Source organism: Neocloeon triangulifer, unplaced genomic scaffold (assembly GCF_031216515.1).
Source record: "Neocloeon triangulifer isolate White Clay Creek 2 clone unplaced genomic scaffold, ASM3121651v1 ptg000014l, whole genome shotgun sequence".
In the NCBI taxonomy this organism is placed as follows: domain Eukaryota; kingdom Metazoa; phylum Arthropoda; class Insecta; order Ephemeroptera; family Baetidae; genus Neocloeon; species Neocloeon triangulifer.
The window spans coordinates 9,313,615-9,334,926 of NW_026775556.1; the positions used below are offsets into that span (position 1 = coordinate 9,313,615).

General features: G+C 39.2%; 2 protein-coding genes across 3 annotated transcripts in view; one reads left to right on the forward strand and one right to left on the reverse strand.

Moving 5' to 3' along the window:
- The first annotated feature begins 27 nt into the window (after positions 1-27).
- On the forward strand, positions 28-3,451 carry LOC132201260 (FUN14 domain-containing protein 1). Its single transcript, XM_059627285.1, has 4 exons — positions 28-187; positions 725-887; positions 1,061-1,256; positions 1,685-3,451. Exons 2-4 carry the CDS (start codon positions 736-738, stop codon positions 1,856-1,858), a joined length of 522 nt encoding a protein of 173 aa, XP_059483268.1. The 5' UTR covers positions 28-187; positions 725-735; the 3' UTR covers positions 1,859-3,451.
- The window catches only part of LOC132201256 (transcriptional coactivator YAP1), a 35,250-nt gene continuing 16,317 nt past the window's right edge, over positions 2,380-21,312 (reverse strand). The window contains exons 2-7 of one of the 2 annotated variants that reach the window (XM_059627278.1): positions 13,950-14,086; positions 12,818-13,051; positions 5,560-5,753; positions 4,971-5,196; positions 4,806-4,912; positions 2,380-4,748 (exon numbers count right to left, since the gene is read on the reverse strand). In XM_059627278.1, coding sequence (XP_059483261.1) covers positions 4,665-4,748; positions 4,806-4,912; positions 4,971-5,196; positions 5,560-5,753; positions 12,818-13,051; positions 13,950-14,086 — 982 coding nt within the window. In that variant the 3' untranslated portion in view covers positions 2,380-4,664. The remainder of the gene's footprint in view (positions 4,749-4,805; positions 4,913-4,970; positions 5,197-5,559; positions 5,754-12,817; positions 13,052-13,949; positions 14,087-21,312) is intronic. The other variant, XM_059627279.1, reaches the window with a different exon arrangement.

Consider the following 21,312-nt stretch of genomic DNA (forward strand, 5'->3'; position numbering starts at 1 on the left):
TGACCAATAAACGCCGAGCATTATAAGATTTTAGCCCCGCCCCTATTTCCCTAGTACAGCTGTTGATTTCTGCATTTTGCCGTCGAGATTTACAGCATTTTCAAATCGAATTTCTTTGAAACTTCGCCTCTACCTTGCGTTTCCGCAAGTAAAATCTCACTCTTTAGCACAACGACTGAATTAATAGGTAAAAATTTAACCCAATCGCTCCAAATTCCTTGAGTAATTCTACTTTTAACAACTGCGTGGGGAGCTGCTGAACATTTCCCATTCACTTATTACACTGATCAATGCTTGTGCACCCCCTGCTCCCTTGCTTTTTTGTACAACTAATCATCAACTACTCTATGGTTCGTTTTTAATTTTTATTAAGTTCAAGTGTTCCCGTCGCCCAGTCGCCTATGTAACTTTTTTTCCGCATCGCAAAGCTAACCTTGAAAGTCTTTTTACTGACGCACCTCCCGAGCTTTTAAAACCAGTTGTAAATCACATGGGTATCGTGTAATAAAGCTGATCAAGCTGCGAGTGTATGTATTTTTTCCATTTTTACTTTGGCCAAAACATCGGCAGAGGTAAATTTAAACTTAAATGCAAATTTCGCAAGCAACGCTGTAGTGTGTATTAATGACTTATATATAAATTGCTCTCTGGCGAAATTACCAGTTTCACTATGTACTGCTGGCAGTGATGCGAAATTCTATTTCTGATGGTGATGACATTGCAGGGTAGAAAATAATGCCGATCCCACGAGGCAGTGCCGACGGAAAAGAGATCGTTGACCTGAATGCAGCAGCCAAGGACGCCAAAAACTTTATTGACAAATTTCTTGGAGATGTCAGCAAAAAGTCTGCAACGAAACAACTTATTTGGGGTGGAGCCAGTGGATTGTAAGAAAATATTTTGTATTTAAAAAATTAGATGTAAAATAAAAACTGTAAATTTTTTATTTAATTTAATTTTAAATTAATTTGAGATAACATTTTTAAAATGTCTCACATATTTGAGAAAAAAACTAATCACAGAAATACTGAAATTTATCGAACAATTCTGATAATTCCAGATGCACTGGATTCATCTCCATGCGAGTTGGCAAAGCTGCCGCAACAGCCCTTGGAGGAGGCATTCTTCTTTTGACAATTGCAAACCAGAAGGGTTATATCTCTGTGGACTGGGACAAGCTGTCCCGGTCTGTTGACAAGGCGGTGGACAAGGTGGAGAAAGCTGCGGGAGGCGCCGGGCCGAGCACTATGGACAAGGTGAAGAAATTCGTCTCCGAAAACCAATATGTCGCTGCAGGGTTTGTCAGTGGCTTTCTCGTAGGCGTTGGAATGTCATAAGCGCACTGATCTTCAATTTTACCACTAGAGTTTAATCATTAGCTACAAACCTACGAATCTGCTTTTTGGAATGGCCTATTTTGATTTATGGCCAATGGGTATTTTGAAGCTATGTGCCAGTTAATAAGTGTCCTCAGATCTTAAATCCTATAAGATAATAAAAAATGTTCAATGTAGAAGAAAATATTTTTCTCATTTTAATCAAACATGAGTTTAAATCTTCTGTAAGCACAAGAGACGGTTCTTTGGAAATTGTAATTGAAATTAATTTGTAAATTTTGTACAAAAGTTTAATGTTTGTTGTCACTTAAATTAATCAACTAACTAGCCTGTCTGTGTGCTTACAGTTGGAGAGGTTTGCAAACCGAAAGATTGACAAAGCGGAAGGCGTTTTGAAAAAGAAGGAACAGAAGGTGCGCCGTTGGTTTACAAATGACAGGGACGAGTTCCAAATATCAGAACTACACATTTTCGCAGCCTCGTACGCGGCCGGCCTGGCCTTGGGCACATTGCTTGGTTAAACCGACTCATCGTTTCCATCTCAGTTTACAGCGCAAAGTAATCAACATTACAAAACTCGTACCACCTCTAGGGTTATTAAATAACTTATTAGCCAATCCATGAGAAATTTCAGTAGAACAAATCATGTGTAAGCCTGTTTCCCTAGTCTTGAGCAAGCAATCTCATAGCAGTTCCTCGATTAGGCCCATGCATTTATTGTGTTCCAATTGGCCCTGATCTTTAAGATTTCAGTATTTCGTAACTCAAAATTTACCCATGCCGATCATAGACTGCTGCCAAAATTTTGCACTCTCCCAGATTTTTTACTCACATCTGGCGATTGTAAAAAAAATCTGCACCCCCAAAGCGCTTGTTATTGATAGTTTGTACTTAATCTCTTCGATCTGATTACAATTTTAGCTACAATAAAGACAAAAAAATACTTCTCAAGACGATTGGGATGATTTATTAGCTTCTGCAAATTCCCTCTTTATTTTAATATTTACAAATGAAGAAGGTTCATCAATGAAACTAGAATAGCTGCGATATTTATTGCATTTTTTTATTTACACTGAATGAAAAAATACAAGTCTCCTTCATATAATTTCCAACATCAAATAAAAGTTCCTAGCTGTTGCGAAATTAAACTTCAAGCTGCACAGCTTTTGATATAATTCAACGACTCGGACCATATTTAGTCGAGAGTCACGCCATGTTAGTCACAATAATTTTTTGTAATTAATCATTAATAAGCTGCTTTCAGTGACATGTTAAAAAGATTTGCATCAAATATAGTAAATATTTATTTGCACTTTGAAGCTTCCGCAGGTGAACAGGTGTGTCAGAAAATTCAGGTGTTTCTTTTGGTGCACATGAGGCAATGCATCGTTTCTACAAGGGGTTCGACACATGAAAAGTCCAAACGTGTTTGACAGGAGAGAGAGTAAAAATGAGAATCATCGCCTAGCAGGCGAATCCAGCAAAGTCAGTTACAACGCTGCGCTTATTTATCCTCTGCATTATTATAAAATATTAAATCGTTACCACATTAATACGAGTGTTTGTTACTCTCTGCTAATCTTAAAGCACCAACACCAAGAATATTACAAAAAATCGCAATATCAGAGTCACAATAATGACGGACGGGGATGCATTATTATTTCATAAATCAATTGATTAACGCGAATAATACCACAAAAGGTTTTTGTGTTTTGAGTGTGATACATTTTCATACCACCAGTCTCTCGCGCTCGCACATTCACAAGACAGGGGGCCCTTAAAATTATCCAGAGAGAAAAAAGAACGCAATGAAGGCGAACTCATTACATAATCATGATTGATTGTCATTCCAATTCTTGGGAGTCACTGAATCAACTCCATCCCACTCTGTACACAAAAGTCGATAACATTTACAAAATCGATTATTGCACTTTTAGGCCTATGTCATGCATGTACACAATTAATTTCTGTTCTCATTATCACCGAGGCGTTAATAATTGTTCAATAAGAATAATAGCAGTACAGAGAAGAGAATATTATCTTTAAAATGCTTGCCGAAATTCGATTTTTTGATAATAAAAAAAATCAAGCACAATAAATACATTTGATTGCTTCATCATAGAGTGGAAGTAGATTGTTATCGTAAAGAAATACAAACTTAAATGTATTACTCTATTATTATTATTATTTATAATAAATAGGACGGACGCTTGAAGGCACACTCATAGTTTCTCATCATTTTCAAAATTTACAAAATGTTCGCCGAAATGTAAAAAAAGGATTCCTCAGTTGCATGTTAACTGCCTGCTTTTGTACTTTAGGAGGCACAAAAGAGTAGCTTCTCTTTTTTTTTTAAGGCGCATACAGCAACTCGGAGGCTAAATTATCTTCATTTAGCCCAGGTTGCTTGCTTTTGATTTGTTTCGTTTTCGGTCGTAATAAATTGATTGAGTGTCTGAGCTTGTGGGGTTTGAATGAGCATTTTAATTATTGCGTTACTTTTGGGACTCCAGCCTGAATTATAATAAAATTGGTTTTCTATGTAAATAGATGTTAATCAGCAACTTGCTTTCCTTAGCTGAGACCCATAGTGTTGCCAATTTTTCCACTTGGCGAACTTAAAATCAAAATTTTTAACTTTACATGATTTACACTTCATCCAGGGGCTAATAGCACAAATTAATTATTACATGCTCAGAAGTCGCTGGCTGGAAAATCAAAATGAGCAAAATTGGTGTTTCAGCTACCAAATTAGAAGGCACTCTGTCGCTACAAAAGTGGTAAAAGGCACCATACATAAATCAATTAGTTAAGTACTCTCTACTTGTCAACAGAAGTAACACATAATAATACTTATCATACATTTCTCATCGTCGACAAATCATCGATAGCTGTCACGGGATGGATATTGAGCAACATAAAATTTGAAAACACATTCTGCAGAACATCGGTCATTTTCACATTCACACCACCGCATTTTGTCTCACTTGAATGCATTGCTTTTGTGTTATTTTGCTCTATTAACCAAATTAATTTAATATGCAAATAATTAATTAATTAATTTCTATATAGCAGTAATAGTAATAACATAGTGTGTGTTTCATTAAGTGGCACATTTTAAACAGAAACAAGACATACTGTTGAAGCTTGTCAAATGAACAAAATAATATATTGCATTGGACAGCACCAAAATTAAATCTTCTCAGCTGACCATCTTTGTGAAGAGGTGATATCGGATGGACACAACTAGGCGTGTGTGCAGCAAGCACACATACACGTTTTGCGTGAGAAAGAAAAGTTATTACTTCGATTCAAACTTAAAGCAGACTAGAGCCATGTGAGCGTGTTGTCATTCTTGCCAGCATTATTTATGATGGACTGCAGCAGGTCATTTGACAGATCCTCACTCAGCTGGAAAATTTATTTTATTAATTAATAAGCAAAAAAATAATTAATTTCTAATTCTACCTGTAAGGACGGGACGAGGTCATCAGTCGAGTCAATATTGTCTGAGCTGAGAGAACTGATGTCGGGTCCATCTAACGAAGCCATTTCTTGACTTGCAGGACCACTCTCTGTTGATTAAAATACAATTGTCTTAGCAATGTATCGAGTCTCAAGAAAATAACTCACCATTGATGTCCATGTTGTCCATATTGTCATCCATGCTGAGGAAATCATCTGGTGTTTGTGGCAGGCTGTAGCCAGTGCCCATGCCGAGACCACTATCTGCAGACTCCTGGCGCGAATGGTCGGTCAGGCTGCTAAGGAAGGGGTCCATTCCCGTGGGTCCACAAACAACATTGCTCACAGAGCTCTCCTCGCTCAGGGTAGTCGTTTGCCGCATCATCAGCCCTTGCTGAAAATAAATTGAAATTAATTGACTGATCTGAATGAGCCAAAAGAAATTAAAAATAAAAATCGTAAAAAAAAAAATGTTGAAATCCTGTGGAGACTGACTTGAAAAAAAAAATGAATATTAAATTACTGATCAATGGTTATATAGAAAAAAGGAAAAAACAAATCATCCAAACTTAGCTGAATAATGTTCAACGGTCCATATTTTCTTTAGACCTTTAAAATTATGTATCTCTACATTTTTTTTTTATAATACTCTTTTTCTCATTTTTTTCTAGATTTTTTTCTCTCAATTTCTTAATAATATAAACTGTATTTGGAATATCTAGAAGATTAAATAAATTATAAATTAATAACAAATTACCTGGCGAATTTCGTGTTGTCGTTGCTTAAGACGTTCGCATTCCAGCTGCAAGCTCTGCAGACGCATCTTCTGAGCCGAGGGCAAGTTTTGTGACAGCGAGTTGGGCCAGTTGGGCCCCGCCGTGGCCCCCATCACAGGCGACGGCAGGCCGCTGTTCTGCAGCTGGGACAGCATTGGTCGTTGTAGGTGCATGGCTGCAAAAATAACAAAAAAGTAAAGGTTAGAATAAACAATATTTGATATGGATCAGAATATTTGCAAATAATCTACCTCAATCTAAAACTATAACTAAAGAGGCCTGAGAAAGTAAAGAGTATTGAAGTAAATCCCAAATGAGAGAAATAAACAACTAAATCTATCAGAAAAAAAGAGTTGAAAGGGTAGAGCAAAAATTCTATTTTTTTTTCATTTAAAGAAATATTTTTTTTGCAATTTTTTTAAATTATTTTTTATAATATAATAACTCCAATGAAAATCTTGTTTCGCATTCGTTTTCGACTTATTAGGCAATTGCGTTTTCGGTTCCGTGCGTCGGCCGACTGGAGATTATTCGTAAAACAAGAGAGGCAAGCGGAGGTCACGCAGCAGAGAAGCAGAGGCGATTACGGTGCCTCCTTTTTCTTGTTCCCCGTGAGACAGGTGCCTCTACATTATTACATGTACACACACGGCGAAAGAGAAGAGAGAGAGAACGAGCGAATGGAGGAGAGAAAAGTGACGTCACTTTTGATCCTCAGAACTTCGCCGACAGCTCAGCAACTTCACACTGACTCTCTGGCTGGATGCTGGCTGGGTCTGGATTTATAAAAATACACACCGCTCCTCGTATATATATGTGCATGCATCAGTGGAGAGCGCAGGCAACAAAAAACTCCTGAATCGAACCTATAATGAGCCGAAAGGCCAGAACAAAAAACTGGTCTTTCCTGGTGCACGTCTGGCCGGCTCTGTTCATTAGCTCTGCCTGCCGCGGTGTTTGTTCTTCGGCTGTGTGCATTTTCAGTTTATAAATAATGCATCTCATTGTCCGCCGCGAGAGAAAATCGCCGAGAGATCGAGAGAAATTAAAATCCCTGAATTTGCTTTCGAAAGTCACGAATTGTCCGAAGGGATTGAGGAAGAAAATTATGTCCGCCGAGAGATGATTTTGCCATAAATTTTATTGGGATTATGGTTGGAGGCGCGATGATGGCTACTATAAAGCTGAAATTTATTTACATGCGCCTTGAGAGTAATTTACCTCCGCTGCACACGGTTGTTCTCCAATAATTTGCATAATTTATTAAAAAAAAAGAGCTTAAATAAGCCCACACTTGATTTCCAGCGACGGTGTGAACCCGTTACGAACAAATAATAAATCATCGTTTCAGATCATTTTTCGAGAACAATGGGACGGTGATTTCGGAGCATATACGCGAGCGAACGTGCTTTCCAGCAACACAAAACCGGACTTTCCTCGTTTTGCATCGTGCAACTGCGTTGTGCGGCGCGGAAGAAAATAAATAAAAGTATGATATCACATTGAACATCACGTAAATGGCACGTCGATTTATTGCTCAACCTTCACTTGACTCATTACTCACACGAATTTCACGCCAATTTGCATGTACTGTTTGTTTGCAAAATATTAATCTAGGTAAAATGCAAATTCACTGCGAGGTCTAGTTGCTAAGCGCTAATTAGCTCTGTCGTTATCTCGCACACGGCGGCTAGAGCAACTTTTAATCTCAAGCCAAGTCGGTCACATGCTCGGTCGCCGCCGACACAAAATCGAACCTTCGCATAAATAAAGCGGCGGCGGCGAGAGAGTACGTCAGTGCCTTGTTAATTTCTTCTGCGCGCCGTTGTTTTGCCCGCGCCCCTAATCTTATCGTGCACTGTCACTGAAGCGACCGAGCGAGGTGCTGCTTCACTTTTTCTTTCTCTAGCTAGTTATGCTACACTAGGCCTCTTAATTGTTGTTGTTTGCCAAACGTGACATAACGCGGCGCCCGGCGCTAAATATTTGAACCTCGGTTTTTTCGTGAGCGCACACAATAATTGCACAATGATAAAAAAAAATAAATATTTAGTATATTATACAGTTGAGAAATGTAATTACAAATGTACATGTAATTGATGTTTGCAGTCGACGAGACCAGCTCAGTGTGAGCGCCGGGATTATTATTTGTGGAGGTTCTGAAAGCGGCCTTTCATTTCACGTATACATACTGCGTCGTTGGTAATCTCGACTGACCACTTTACAATATGTATAGGAATTACATGTCGCTCTTGCAGTAATGTGTGCACCGCAGCAGCCAGCCAGCGCGAGACTCCCACAGATTTCTAAACTTGGCGGAGAATTGAACGCGGGCGAACGAGAGCCGTGCCAATTTCGCGGTGCTGTTGACGGAAAAGTTTACATCAAAGCGCAACACGAAACTAGAGCATTTAATTAATTGAGCTCATTTGTTTCCATCTAAAAAATTGCGAGGATATTTCAAAATCAATTACGCATCATTTTTAATTTATTCAAGAAAACTTTGTTGGCGGAAAAAATTTATTCAATAGTTTTTGGGCACGACTTTGGCTAATTTAAATTCTTGTCGTTTTCAAAAATTGAACTTTGGCATGTGTTTATTTACAGCTGAAAAAGAAAATCCAATTACGAGAATTTAAGAGGCAACAACGCAGCCTGTCTCTCTAATTTATATAGAAGTTGAAAGGAGCCGACGATTTATGCCCGAAAAACGCCTCCTCGCCGTGCGGCAGGCACGGAACTCTCGTATGCTCACTTTGTCTTTTATATAATTCACCGAATTTACGAGCATCTCGTTTCCACGTGTTTTTCAATATTTGTCTTGCGGCGACAGCACGGCCGTTTTATCAGAAAGCAATAAATAAATTACACGTTCACGTGGGTGGATGACTCTGTTGTACACATAAAAATGTAAATGACGCGGCGCGCTCCCTTTGAGAGAAAGAATCAGACGGCCGCAGCATCACAAACGCACGGTGAGAAATCTCGGAATAAACAGTTAAATACGACGACGACGCTCGTTTTCTCGGTAACCGAAGAGCCGTGCGCGGCAGACGCAAATGATAATAAACGAAAAAGTCCCGAAATGCTGAGCGGGGAGGAAGGAAAAAAATGAACGCACAGAGAGGCCGCTGCATAAATTTCGCGCGCAGGGTCAAGACCGAGGGTCCCGCTCACCGTTTCCATGTAAGTAAGTGGTGCTCTTTTATTCCGGAATAATAATTTATCTGGCCGCGACTAATGAGCACCGGACATGCCTGCTGGACGGGATAACGAGCCGTGTGTAGTTCGGTCAGTATACGAGGCGGAGAGGATGCAGTGGACCAATATGGGCTCGATCTCTCACGCCAAATGGAAGCGACAATCGGCTTCTTGGAATTAATCGGCCATTGTTGCTGATCACCTGCCAATGACGATAGATATACCTCCCATGGCTAATGAATTGATGAAACTTTGATGATTTCCCGCAGAGATAAAAAATTTGCGACAAAATAAATTTTTTTTTAGACGTTTTATTAGATTTATTAAATTAAAAATAGAAATAAAATTTTCATCAAAATAAAAAAAAAGCTAAAGAAATATTGTGGGACTTACAATTAAATTGCACTATTGATACCACAATTGAATTAATTAAAAAAAGGGCATGAAATATTTATTTACAAGTTAACTTTAAAATGGTAATAATTGTCATTTAAATTTTTCTAATTATTTATTTTTTGTTCATTTTTTTTTCATTACAGCTTTCCCCATAGAAGTTGAATTCTGTCTATTTTTGTCGTTAACAGAGCGAGTTTCGCAATCACGATTTGCACCGTGTAAACGATTCCGTCAAGGTAATCAGTTGTACTTTGACCGTGTCTCCGAGCTGGCACTTTTCCTCTGCCGCTCGGAGACAATAAAATTAATCAGCAAACAGAGCCGGCGCCACAAATTTGTGACGTCACGCGTCAAATTTCAACGAAAATTAAATCACGAGTTGAAAAACACTGGCGAATTAAAAAAAAGAAGAAGAGAAATTCGCTGAAATCGAGACGGCGCAAAGCGAGCCCAGTGTGCAGCTCTTGTGCTTATCTCTTGCAAACACTTGTGCCGTTTGTCAATTGCGATTGTTGCAGCACTTGCTCTGTCATTTTATCGGTGTTTGATAATCTCCCGAACAAGTGTTGCCGTATCAGTTTTATCAATGACGCCGAAGCAAGTGCGTAATAAGATTGTACATGGCACAGATGTCATCCATTTAATTACAGTATCAGAAAATACAGTTTAAAATAATTATTTTGCTTTCAAACCCATAAAATTCTCATACAATCCACTAATGAATTTTAATCAAAAAATAATTTACTCTGTTCTGATTTAAATTGAGCTTTATTTATTTATCAATATCTTCTAAACATTCAATATTGACTTTTGAGCAGATAGATTTCCTTCAAGGAAGTGGACGCGGATTACGAACGTGAATAATAATCTCAGCGTGGCGAGACCAGCGTGTGATTTGAAAGTGGCCGTGATTGAAACAAATAATGCGGGCCGCGCAAGAGAGAGCACAATCATGCATGATGTAAGCCGGCTGAGTGACGCGATGGAGGTATTGGTTTGATCATCATCATCATCTATCTAATAATTATTAAAGCGTCGGACGGACCGCCGCGCGCGCTGAGCACCATCATAAATCTGTCTCACGTTCTATTAAGGAGGCGAGAGAGCAGCAGCAGCAGAAACTCCTATGTATGGTGGCTGCAGTGTGACCCCACAGGGGTCAGCCCCCCGGTTGTAGCCTCTGGTTCGACTCCTGCCTGGACCCGCACTTTCCTCCATCAATCAAATCAAAACTCCTTCGGTTTAAATCACGCGAGCTGTCGAATTCGGGTTTGGCCTCTTCATATTAAAATTAATCAATTCGCTTAAAGAGCCTTTTAAAATAAATACAGACATTTTGAATTTTTGCACAAGGAAAAGGGCTCATTTTCGGTATCAACAGAGCTGTGCAGCCTTTCGCTGGGCGCTCTCAGCACGGCACAGATATCATTTATACTTCCCATGTGCTTTTGACCAGCAGAGGTCAACGAAAAGGGCCTGAGAGAGGAGGCCGCGCATACAAATGGCTCTGGAAATAATAAATAAGCAAGTAGTATTTGTACTGTTACCAGCGACGGCGGCGTGTATGTGATTCATTGTCCTTTACGGGAATTGATTCTCTTTCTCGCGAGAGAGCAAACGAGCGAGAGAGAGGGCAAAATAAATGAATTGCACATTGTGCACGCAGCCCAGGGAAAATCATACGAAGAAAGCGCCTCAATAAAAAGGCGAATAACAAAGATGTAGTCGCGGCGCAGTCAAGCCTAAATCATCCCACGCGGGATTCATCACGTGTGTACGTGTTAAGTTGATTGATGGAAATTTCGCGTTGTAAAAATTAATGGCACGTATTTATTTTTTGATGAACAAGCACAACATTGATTCAGCTGGTGAAACGGATACGTCTTTTGACAAGAACAATTCTTTCGGGTTGTAAGCGGATATATTTAAAATTATAATTAATACTTATGCATCAAGAATGAAAAAAAAGAACTTGTTTAAAATTATGCAAATTTCTTTAAAAATTAGATGACCCATTGGATTTAATTGCAATGCCCAATTTTTATATTAAACTTTTTTATATGAATTTATGGTAGTTAAAAAGTACTGGCATAATTATTTAAAATTTCTCTGAATAATACAATTTAAATAATTTGATTTATTTAAGGTGAAAGCAAAAACTTATAGAATGTATAAAAACTGGAAAGAGAAGCAATTTTTAAATTAAGCAAAAATATATTTTCTTATTTGTAAATATAAAATTAAACCAATAATCTTTTCTGCGTCTCAACGTGACCTATAAACTATACTTACAATCCTGCACAATTGCTTCCGCGAAATGAGGGTGCAACGCTTTCCCAGGTAACAGCCCTCTTTGTGTGCACCGCCTACACACCACAGCAAGCCTTTTTTTGTCTAAACCAACGCCAATGACTTTATTATGTGGAAACTTTTGCCTGCCGAGTGTTTTTTATTATTTCAAATCGCATGTGTGTTTTCCGAAACGCAAAGGTCAATCTGGAGCGGCGGAAAAGGTAGGAGCATTGACCACGAAAGCAGCGTGTATCGATATTGTTTGTGAATTCCCGAACCTGCTTTAGCTCCTCATAAAAAATTTAAAATGTGATCGAAGCGTTCGTGTTTCGCTATATATTTGTCATAAAATTATAATTTCAGCACCACCACCAGAGCACAAGCACCGCTTTAACAGGTGACATTAGGTTGTGCAATGTCCACAACAAACCACCACCGCGCCAATGCGTGCAGGTTTCATGGTATCGACCTGCCGAGAGTCGCAGCCCAGCACATGAAAGAAGAAAAGACAGCACAGCACACACACGGCATGCAATCGAGCAGCTTGAATGTTTCATACATTAATTCTCGGCACACGCAAAACCAGCGATAAAAATCGTCGTCCTCAATTCGAGGAATTCTGAGAAACAAGTGGAGAACTCGCCGCACTTTGTAAACACTTTGATTTGGGCACTCATTAATATGACTTTGATATAGTGGGATATATTTCAGGGGTAGTCTTCACGACAAACTTTCAAAATAATGAATAATGAATGAAATAATTTGCTTTTCAATTTTTTTTTTCAATAATTATACTCCTTTTATTTATTGTATATCAAATTTGAAATAAAATTTTATTAGCAAAGAAATGATGGATTTATTAAAGGGGTTGATTTTTGCATGTTAAATGGTAGCATAAACAAAAGTTATTGCACGTTTGCCAGTAAACGTTGCGATGAAGGGGTAATTGAAACGGAGTGCTTAAATGGAAGCTAGTCATGGAACTGAATTATGCAGGGAATGTAGATTAGACGCTTTTCCTTTCGTGACGACCGTCTGAATGTCAAGCGTCTTTACTGTTTTGCGTTCTGAAGGGGAGATTTGCATAAAGGGATTACACAGCGACTTGCAATATTTTGACTCGGGAAAAAAACAACAAAGGACGACGTGTAATCAAACATATAATAAAATCAAATAAAAGCCAAAATGCGGCAATTTCTCCGAAAATGTATAAATCTATCAATGTCACTAGAGAAGCAGACAAAAACTGAAAAGGCCTAAAAACTCCCACGGGAAAGAACAACAGCAGAGGTCGAGGTAGACAGTTTTGTGTTTTTTTTTCAATCTGGTTGCGCTTGTTTGCAGACTCACGTATTCTGGGGTCGAACCAGCTGGTGGAGCGGGTCACGTGGTTGATGAAGTAGATCTCGCCCTCGGGGGTGCTGGCCTGTTCCCAGTCGTCGGGCAGGGGGCCGAGCTCACCGGCGGCGGCGGCCGCGGCCGCTGGTGACGTCGAGGTCACGGCCGGTCCGGGCGGGGGCTGCTGGAGTCGGCCGGGGGCGAGCACCCCGCGCCCGCCGCTGGTGGTCGAGTCGGGGGTGGCGGCTGCACACACGGTTTCATTAGGGCCTGCTTTGGGAGAAGTGCTTGGCAACTGCACTCGGCTCTTTATCTTGGTCTGCCTTTGAAATTCAAGAAGTGCCGCCCCCGAGGCAATAAATTCGAAATGCGTGGGAGCGAGCCGGGACCGCGCGCCGTGTGTATGCTTTTCTGTGTGCGGTGGGTGCATGCGAAAGGTGCAGTCACACACACGCTCACATTCGCTACTCATACACACAATTTATTAATTTAAAGTGATGATTATTGGTGGACAGAACTGATGCAGTGCCCAAAAAAACTTAACTATGAACTCGTGTATGTGTATTTTTTTTTACAAATATTAAAAAAAATATAGGATGAATGAAAATAAAATTTGTACAGAGTTAACATAAAATTAAGGAAATTGGGGATATTTTAAATTAACCTCAATGAAATGGAAAATTATGGAGAGGGGTTGACTAAGATTGGTGACGCAAAAGCTGAAGAAACCATGAAATATACAGAAAATAAACAGTCCACAGAATTAGAGGTCGTCGCCATCGCACACACACGAGAATGAGTGAAAATCAATGAGTGCGTGTTAATTTCGTCACACAGCCAAGTTTCCCGTGGAATTATCACATGGACGGTAAATACAGGAGTGAGCCGTTTTTAATCGATAATGGTGCGATATGCTTTTTTTACGTAACAACTATATACTGTCAATGCTTTATCTACTCAATTGAAAAAACTTAGACCTAATATGGTGACATTTTAGCAAAGTTTCCAACATAATTTTATCAAAAAATTAAGAATTCGAACTTAATTTACTAAAACCGTGTGAAAATATAAGACGAGTGCTGTCACCTGATACGCTAAGAGTTTGGTACGATGCAGGGAGTGAAAAAAGTTGCTTTGGTAATACCTTGAGGTTGCGGGGAGGCGGCAGGATGTGGCGAGGTGGCTCCCAGGAGCTGCTCCTGAGACGCCTGGTGCTGCTGGGCGGCCTGAGCGGCCAGCGTCTTGCGCGGGTCCTCCCAGGTTGTGGTGCGTGTGTGATGACTGAAACAGAGGAATAGAGAAATTTAATTAAATTTTAAATAAAAAACATGTTTTTAGTAATTTATCAAAAAAAAGTTTTTCTATATTATTGTGATTTTCTCGAAAATAATGAAACAATTATTTTAAATCCTTACAGTCAAAGATCATCTTGATGCATACTTCTTGTCATATAATTATATTCATTACTGCAATTAGCAATCGAGCTAAGCGCATCCTGCGTTGTAGAGGAAGTCAAGCGAGCGCACTTGCATTAATGCAATTCGCCGCTCAATTTGCAAAATCAGCGATGCCGCACTAACTGCAGCAAGCACTGCGCCCTAACAACTGCAGCTAATCATGCAAATAGAATCTCACTGCAGTCGCGGAGATGGATATTAAATGCAGATTCGATTCGCTCGACGTAGCTCAAGGCGTTTATTCAAAAAGCGGCGTTCGACGCGATAATCGCCGCCATCGATCAATCAATTCGATTCCGCACGCACCGAGACGTGTGCAGCACCGCCAATATATTTATACGAACATTAAAAGTCGCCGAGGGAAACAATGAGGATGTGCGTCTGCGACCGCCAGGACAGGAATATAATTTTCTAACGGCACTTGCAAACAAGTAAAAGAGAGAAAGAGCGTCGCAACATTTTCAATTCAGAAAAGGTGCAGCGCTGGTTGCATTTATACAAAATTTACCTTGATCCTGATGAACTTTTAATCTCCTTTATGAAAATGATACAAAAAGAAAAGGATTCGTTTTTTCCACTTTTTTAATTACAGTTGATTAATTCCAAAAATTATAGGAGTTTTTGGATAAAATAAAAACCGCAAAAATTAAAATGTACAATAATTGAGCCGGCGGTCGCTTTTATTCCTCTCAATTGACCATTCATTTGTCCTGCTGAAGAAAAATGCGTTAAATTGTAGTTAATTTGGGCGAGTGAGCGGATGATTAGCCGCAATTAAAACCCGAAATGGAGTGTTGACCCTGAATGGAGAAAATCAGTGCCCTCCGAAAAGAAGAAGCAGCGCACGCGTGTTCCGGCGTTTCCTCCTTGCCGTTTCTTTGAAGCAACAAGTTGTTTTTGCCGCACATGTCACCCTCCCTCGGCGAAAAAGGAAGTCGCGCCAGATGCTGCGCGCTAATTATCAGAGCCACTTTGCACTCTTTTCGAAATCTCGTTACTTTGACCAACGATTTGTCAACCAAAGGGAGGCGCCGTCGACAGCTCATTTCGTATTTCGCTTCTGCAATGGTGTTTAGCGGCGGCACAAGGAGGTGAATGAACCTGCTGCTCGTTCCTTGGGCCGCGCGGCTCCTTTACATGGCGCTGCCACGCCGGTGCTGCTGATAATAACAATAATAAAGCAGCCAAACCGTTTCCAAGGTGCAAAAGTTATTGTCGATTGTTACTAATGCCCACGTGTATCATACTTATAACAGCTGATAATTGAGATTAATGGCGGTGTAATTGACCAACAAATTGTGCTGACCCTGACTTTTAAACCAAAATTGAAAATTTTCTTTGATACATAAACTAAATTTTGATATGATATCAGTTTTACCTTTAGTTATAAAACTAAAAACATTATATTTAATTTAATTTATGCATATTACTGAATTAATAATTAATTAATTAAATATAATATATAATTATATTATGTTTATTTCCTTTTTGGCTGGAAAATTAATTTTGCACGGCTTTTTGATACCCAGGAGGTTAAAGATCTCCGGAGCGATTGCAATTGACTTTTGTTAACATAAAAAAATCAGACAATGGGAAATCAATCTTCCGTGAAAATGAAGGAGTTTAAGTTTAAATGCACTTAATATGCAAATCAATCAGTCACGAGCGGGACGATTTGCAACACAACGAGGAAAGGTGCACTCGAGAACGCCTCCTAACCTCTCGAAATGGCACAGTCATAGCAGGCAGCGCGTCAGCTTCAAGAGTCGTGGCGTCGATTCCAAGAAAGCGCCACCGACACTCACTCACTCATGAATGGCGTTCCATATCTATATACCGGCCGATTTTAACATATTAAACGTTTATGTTTCATGCATGTGGTGCCTGCCGGTCGGAGGATGAATCAGCTTCCTAAACGAGGAGGAAGTTGCGTCGATGATATAACAAACAAACAGCAACGGACGCCAATTCGATTGCGAAAATTTGCATCTCGCTCCTTTCATGTGCATGGCCGAGTGATGCACTGCGGGTTGCGTGCAGAAGCTGCACAAATGCTGACTGCTTGTGAGGTTTAAAGCAAAAATTGTTATATTTATTGTTATTGGATCGTTTAATTCTTTTTAAATCAAGAAGAATATATAAGATTGATGTTGGCTAAACAAGCAATTTTTAATTAATTTATTTTCATTTTTCTATAAACATATTATAAATAAATTTTTTTTTAAAGTAGCGCTTTTTCATTTTTAAACCCAGAAAAGAACTGGATTTCTTTATTTATTATTATTTGTTTTTTTATTTTTTTGATTATTTATTTTAAACATCAGCAGATCTCATGCACTAGCCATTCTCGCCCGCAGCTTGGCAGTGACATGAACCAATTTGTCGCAAATTAGCGAGCATTGCAGTAAACAGTGCAAGTTCATCTGGAGCAAACGGAGAAAGACGAACTGGAAGACGTCTCGGCTGACGTCATATCCTGCTGTATTATTTTACTCGCCCCCTCATTTATCTTGTGTTTTTCTGAATGAACTCTGTTTTCATGCACTGCTGCTCCACGGAGAAAGAAGGACTGAATGAATGAAAGAGTGAGCGAGTGCAAAGGTTCCTCCCTCGGTTTGGTTTTTTTCCTCCCGCTGCTTTTTTACGACACAGACCATGTGCCCGCCTGAATCGCGCGCGCATCTTTTTCTGATTTCCTTTGAACCGCACCAAACTAGCAGACCAGACAGCACATCAGCTGGCGTGTGTTTTATTACACGATATTATTCGGTAGGAAAGTGGCACTTGCAGGATTTCATTCAGACACACACTCTGCTCACACAAAGGCTGAGAGAATCCCATTAGCTCGCGAATAACAGCGCGGTGACAGGTGCATGTCTGCGCCCGTTTCTGGGCCGAAGCGGTGCCGCACCGACTTTTCCTCCATGAAATTTTACACCCGTGTGTTTTTTCTGCACAATTTATTTCATGAATGGAGATGCGAATAATGAACGATTTCAGGAAGCCGATCGATCGCCTACCTTTGCAGCGCCTTTTGATTTATGACCGCAAATAATAACACTGTGTGAAAGGGAAGTGCACAAAAAGTTCAGCAGGCTTTTCGATTGTCATGCCGGACAATAATGGAAAACGTTGCAAACCGTGGTGGGCAAAAAGGTTGAAATCGAGAAAGGGGTAATTGCGGTGAAATTGCTTGTGCGATGCCGAGAAAGTCCGATTACAGATTGAAGAAAAAATCCACAAACCGACTCATGCGGAAAATGAAAATTTGAGTTTCTCGTGTAATTAAGCTGGTTTTATTTTTAAATTCCTCGTTCTGGATTAAAACATCACATTCTGACAGTTACGATCTGATTTGCAAATTAATCGAGAATGAGAAAAACGGGTCTGGCTAATTTAAAGCTCCACTCGGTTGAATTAAATCTGGAAATTAATCAATTGGCCGCGCCATTTTGCACGCTTAACCAAGCGTCTAACACTTGCGCCTAACTGGAAAATTTGAAAATTAGGCGTAAACGAGAGCAGTGCACGGACGAGGGAAATTACATAAATCGTCTCGGCGGCGGAGGAGAATCAGAGTACGTCGTGCAGTAAAATCAGCAGCATCGTGTAATGCACGCGTTTTCGTGACTAGACACACATCTACAGACCGAAAATCTTGCGGGGCAGCGCGCGGCAATCTAATTAAAAGAGCGCGGCCACTGAGCAAAAAGTTTATCCTCAACAAGCTCTGGCTTTGTAATTACGGCTTTAATAAGCCCGCAACGCTTTTTGCGCGCGCCGCCTCTCCTCCGCCCCGGCTTTTTTCGCAGGATGTGTGGTGATGAATTGCACGGCGGCGAAACAAGATACTATCGCGAGATAATAACGAGTGTACCGCAGAGTGAGATTTGCGCATTTGTCAAAATTTAATTGAAATACATTGCTTGCTGACACAGTAATTAAATAGCTTTTTGTAAAAAATAAATGGTATTTTGCCCAAATACTATTACATACAATATATTATCATTCATTTTAATCATTTAGTGAAGAAATAAAAAAAACTTCCTATGAAATTTTCATGTTTTGATGTTTTTTTTTTTTTTTAAATTTAAATTAATGATGTTTACATAATTTTGATTCATTAAATTATTAAAAATGTTAAATATGATATAATATTAAACACAAGTTTTTCATATAATCTTTGAGAAAAAAATAGAGAATGTATGTAAATAAAATAAAATAAACTAGGTATTTTACAATCGAACTATTATTACATACTATTATTATTTATTAAAAAAATGGTATCCATCTATCCTGACTAATAGGGTACCAAATTTTTAAAAAATCTGGGAAAAAAATATAAATTTTGCCCACCTGGATACATAAATTAAAATTGTTAATAAGGGGAAATCGTGAAATCAGAATTGTTTGATAGGATGCAGCATCGGCAGAGCGGTTGACGATCGAGGTATAGAAAACATCCTGCATCCGCGAATCCGCTGCATCAAAAGCGCCGCTCTGCGCCACGAGCACGGAAATAATTGTTCCAAGAAATGGAAAGGCGGCTGACTCGATCTGCCGAGCCATTATCATACATAATAATGAATAAATTCGATTGTGTGAGGAGAGCAGTCTGTGCGGACGCGCGGTGGCCCATTCAGTGTCTGTCCGACGGCGCAGACTGGGTAAATGCAGCGACTCGAAAGTGGGTCACATGACGTTTAAAAGGAGTCTGGCTTCGTCTGCTCACCTCGAAAGTGGGCCACTCTTTTCAAAGCGCGACACAAACTCCTTCGGCGACTAATAAACGCACGCGGCTTTGATTATCGGCGAATATAATCAGCGTGCGGCCGTCGAAAGTGAAAATATAATAATTATTATCGCCGGCTGGAGGATAATTAGAGGCGCTTAGCTTTTTACGATTCTGCCAGATGATGCAAACTCGAGAGCGTATTTCTCGCGCCAAAGAAAGGGCAGGTCGAGAAAATAAATATGCCCAAGAGATTTATTGTGCACGCTATTTAATGGCAAAGGAAAATTGCTCTGGAATTATTTTACCGAGTGACCGGAGAGGTCAATGCAAGAGTGAAATTATGATGGCGACGCATTAAGTCAAGATTCTAATAAATTACAGTTTGTAAATAATGTTTGTATATTGATTTACGGATTACTGGGCGGCTGTGATTGAAAGAGGAGGACGTTTATAATTACTTGTTAATGATTTACCGTGCATATCTATTTTCTAATTTATTTTTAAAGTGAAAAAATAATCAAGAATTTGATTTATGTAGTTTATTAGATTTCTTGTGAAATTCATTAAAAATGTTTTTTTTAACTGAAATTAGTGTTGGAAATCGCTCTGGATCTCAAGCAATCGTCATTTAAAATTACCGTTTTCAAAAACAATGCAACAACTATAAGAGTGCACTTAAGCATTGATCACCACCGACTCGATTTATTTTCAATCGAAGGTTCTCTGCACAGCACGTAATAAAAAGCGTTGTTTTCCTTCTTGGATTCGTTTTATACTCGTACGTTTATTTTATACCGCGTCTGCTCTGCTGGTTTTTGAGCGTATATTGTAGAAAGTAACATAAACTGACTTTTCTCGGTATATCCAATATCCTTTGTCAGAGACGCAGACAGCTTTCCAGCAAGAAACAAAATATCCCCAGAGCAATTGATACGCGGCATATGAAGCAGAGACGAGTACAAATAATTATAATAGTGTGTGTCCTGCTCTCTTTTGTTTCTGCTGACACATATTTTGATCTCCTGTTTGTCTGAGACGACAACAGAAGCAGATCACATAAGTTTCTTTTTTTCATTTATGTGTGCCATACATATCATTGAAAATGGCAGACTTGTGTAAAATAAATTACATCAAAACTTTATACTGAAATAAACATTTTTTGGTTGGATGGTTTTTGCATATAATAAAAAAAGGTATAATATCAATTTTTGTTTTAATAAAAAAATATATATATATATATATCAGCAAACTTAATTTGTAAAATCGTGTGAATTTAATAAGTTGTTAAAAATTGAAAAACTGAAAACACAATGCCTGTTCAAGCATTGCTGATGTATAAAAGGCTAGAGATGTTGAATTGCTAATTGGATCGCTTTGTTCAGCCGGCAATTTTATTATTCCACTTGTCAGTCAGATGTTCCAAGTGCCTCTGTGATCGCGGAGGCGCGTTATACGATCAACACTTGCAACATTGTATGCCGCGTCTTCAATACCACATGCAGTGCTGTGTGCGTGCAGCTCGTTGAGTTCGCACTCGACCGTATTCGTATTTCTTTTTCCTTTGATTGAACAAACACTCTGGCAGGCTGCACGTCCGCGAGAACCGCACGTGGATGCACTTTTTACGCCGTGAGTGCGCATAAAAATGTACATAATAATAATCCAAGGGAGTTGGCTTGGGAAAGATCACGAATATATATGTGCGGCGCCTGTTGTTTTTGCAAATGAAATCGGAATAGCTGCCGCCTGCGTGAAGCTGCTAGGGAACGAGAGAAACGAAGCAGACACCAGTTTGTTTTTGCACGAATGGCCTTTCTTGCATCACGAGAAGACGTAAGTAAAACTGACGGTGGACTAAATTACGTTTTGTTCTCGGCAAGAGAGTTTTATTTTCTTTTCTGCCACACGGCTCCCTCTAACCGAAGAGCCTCAAAGTCAGGTAAATTAATTATAGTTGCCACTTCCTAAATAAACACACCAGGAAATAAATTTATAAAAATAAAATAATATGTTCAATTTATGTTCTTGTTCAAAATAATGAATAAAATACGCTAAATTTACAGATTATTTAATTTAATTTTTTGATATTTTATTATTTTGCTGCTAACCTTGCAATTAAAATTGAGACCGCAAGCAAACGTGGGAAAATTAGTTGATTATTTATTTTTTTATAATTTTTTTTATACCAGAAAAATTATAGTATTTTTAAAACAAGCCAGAGAGTGTCAAATTGAAATGTTTTTTACTTTCAGCACTTTTCAGCAAACCAAGAAGGGATCATTTTCTTAACCAAAGGCATTTTTCTGCATCTCGCA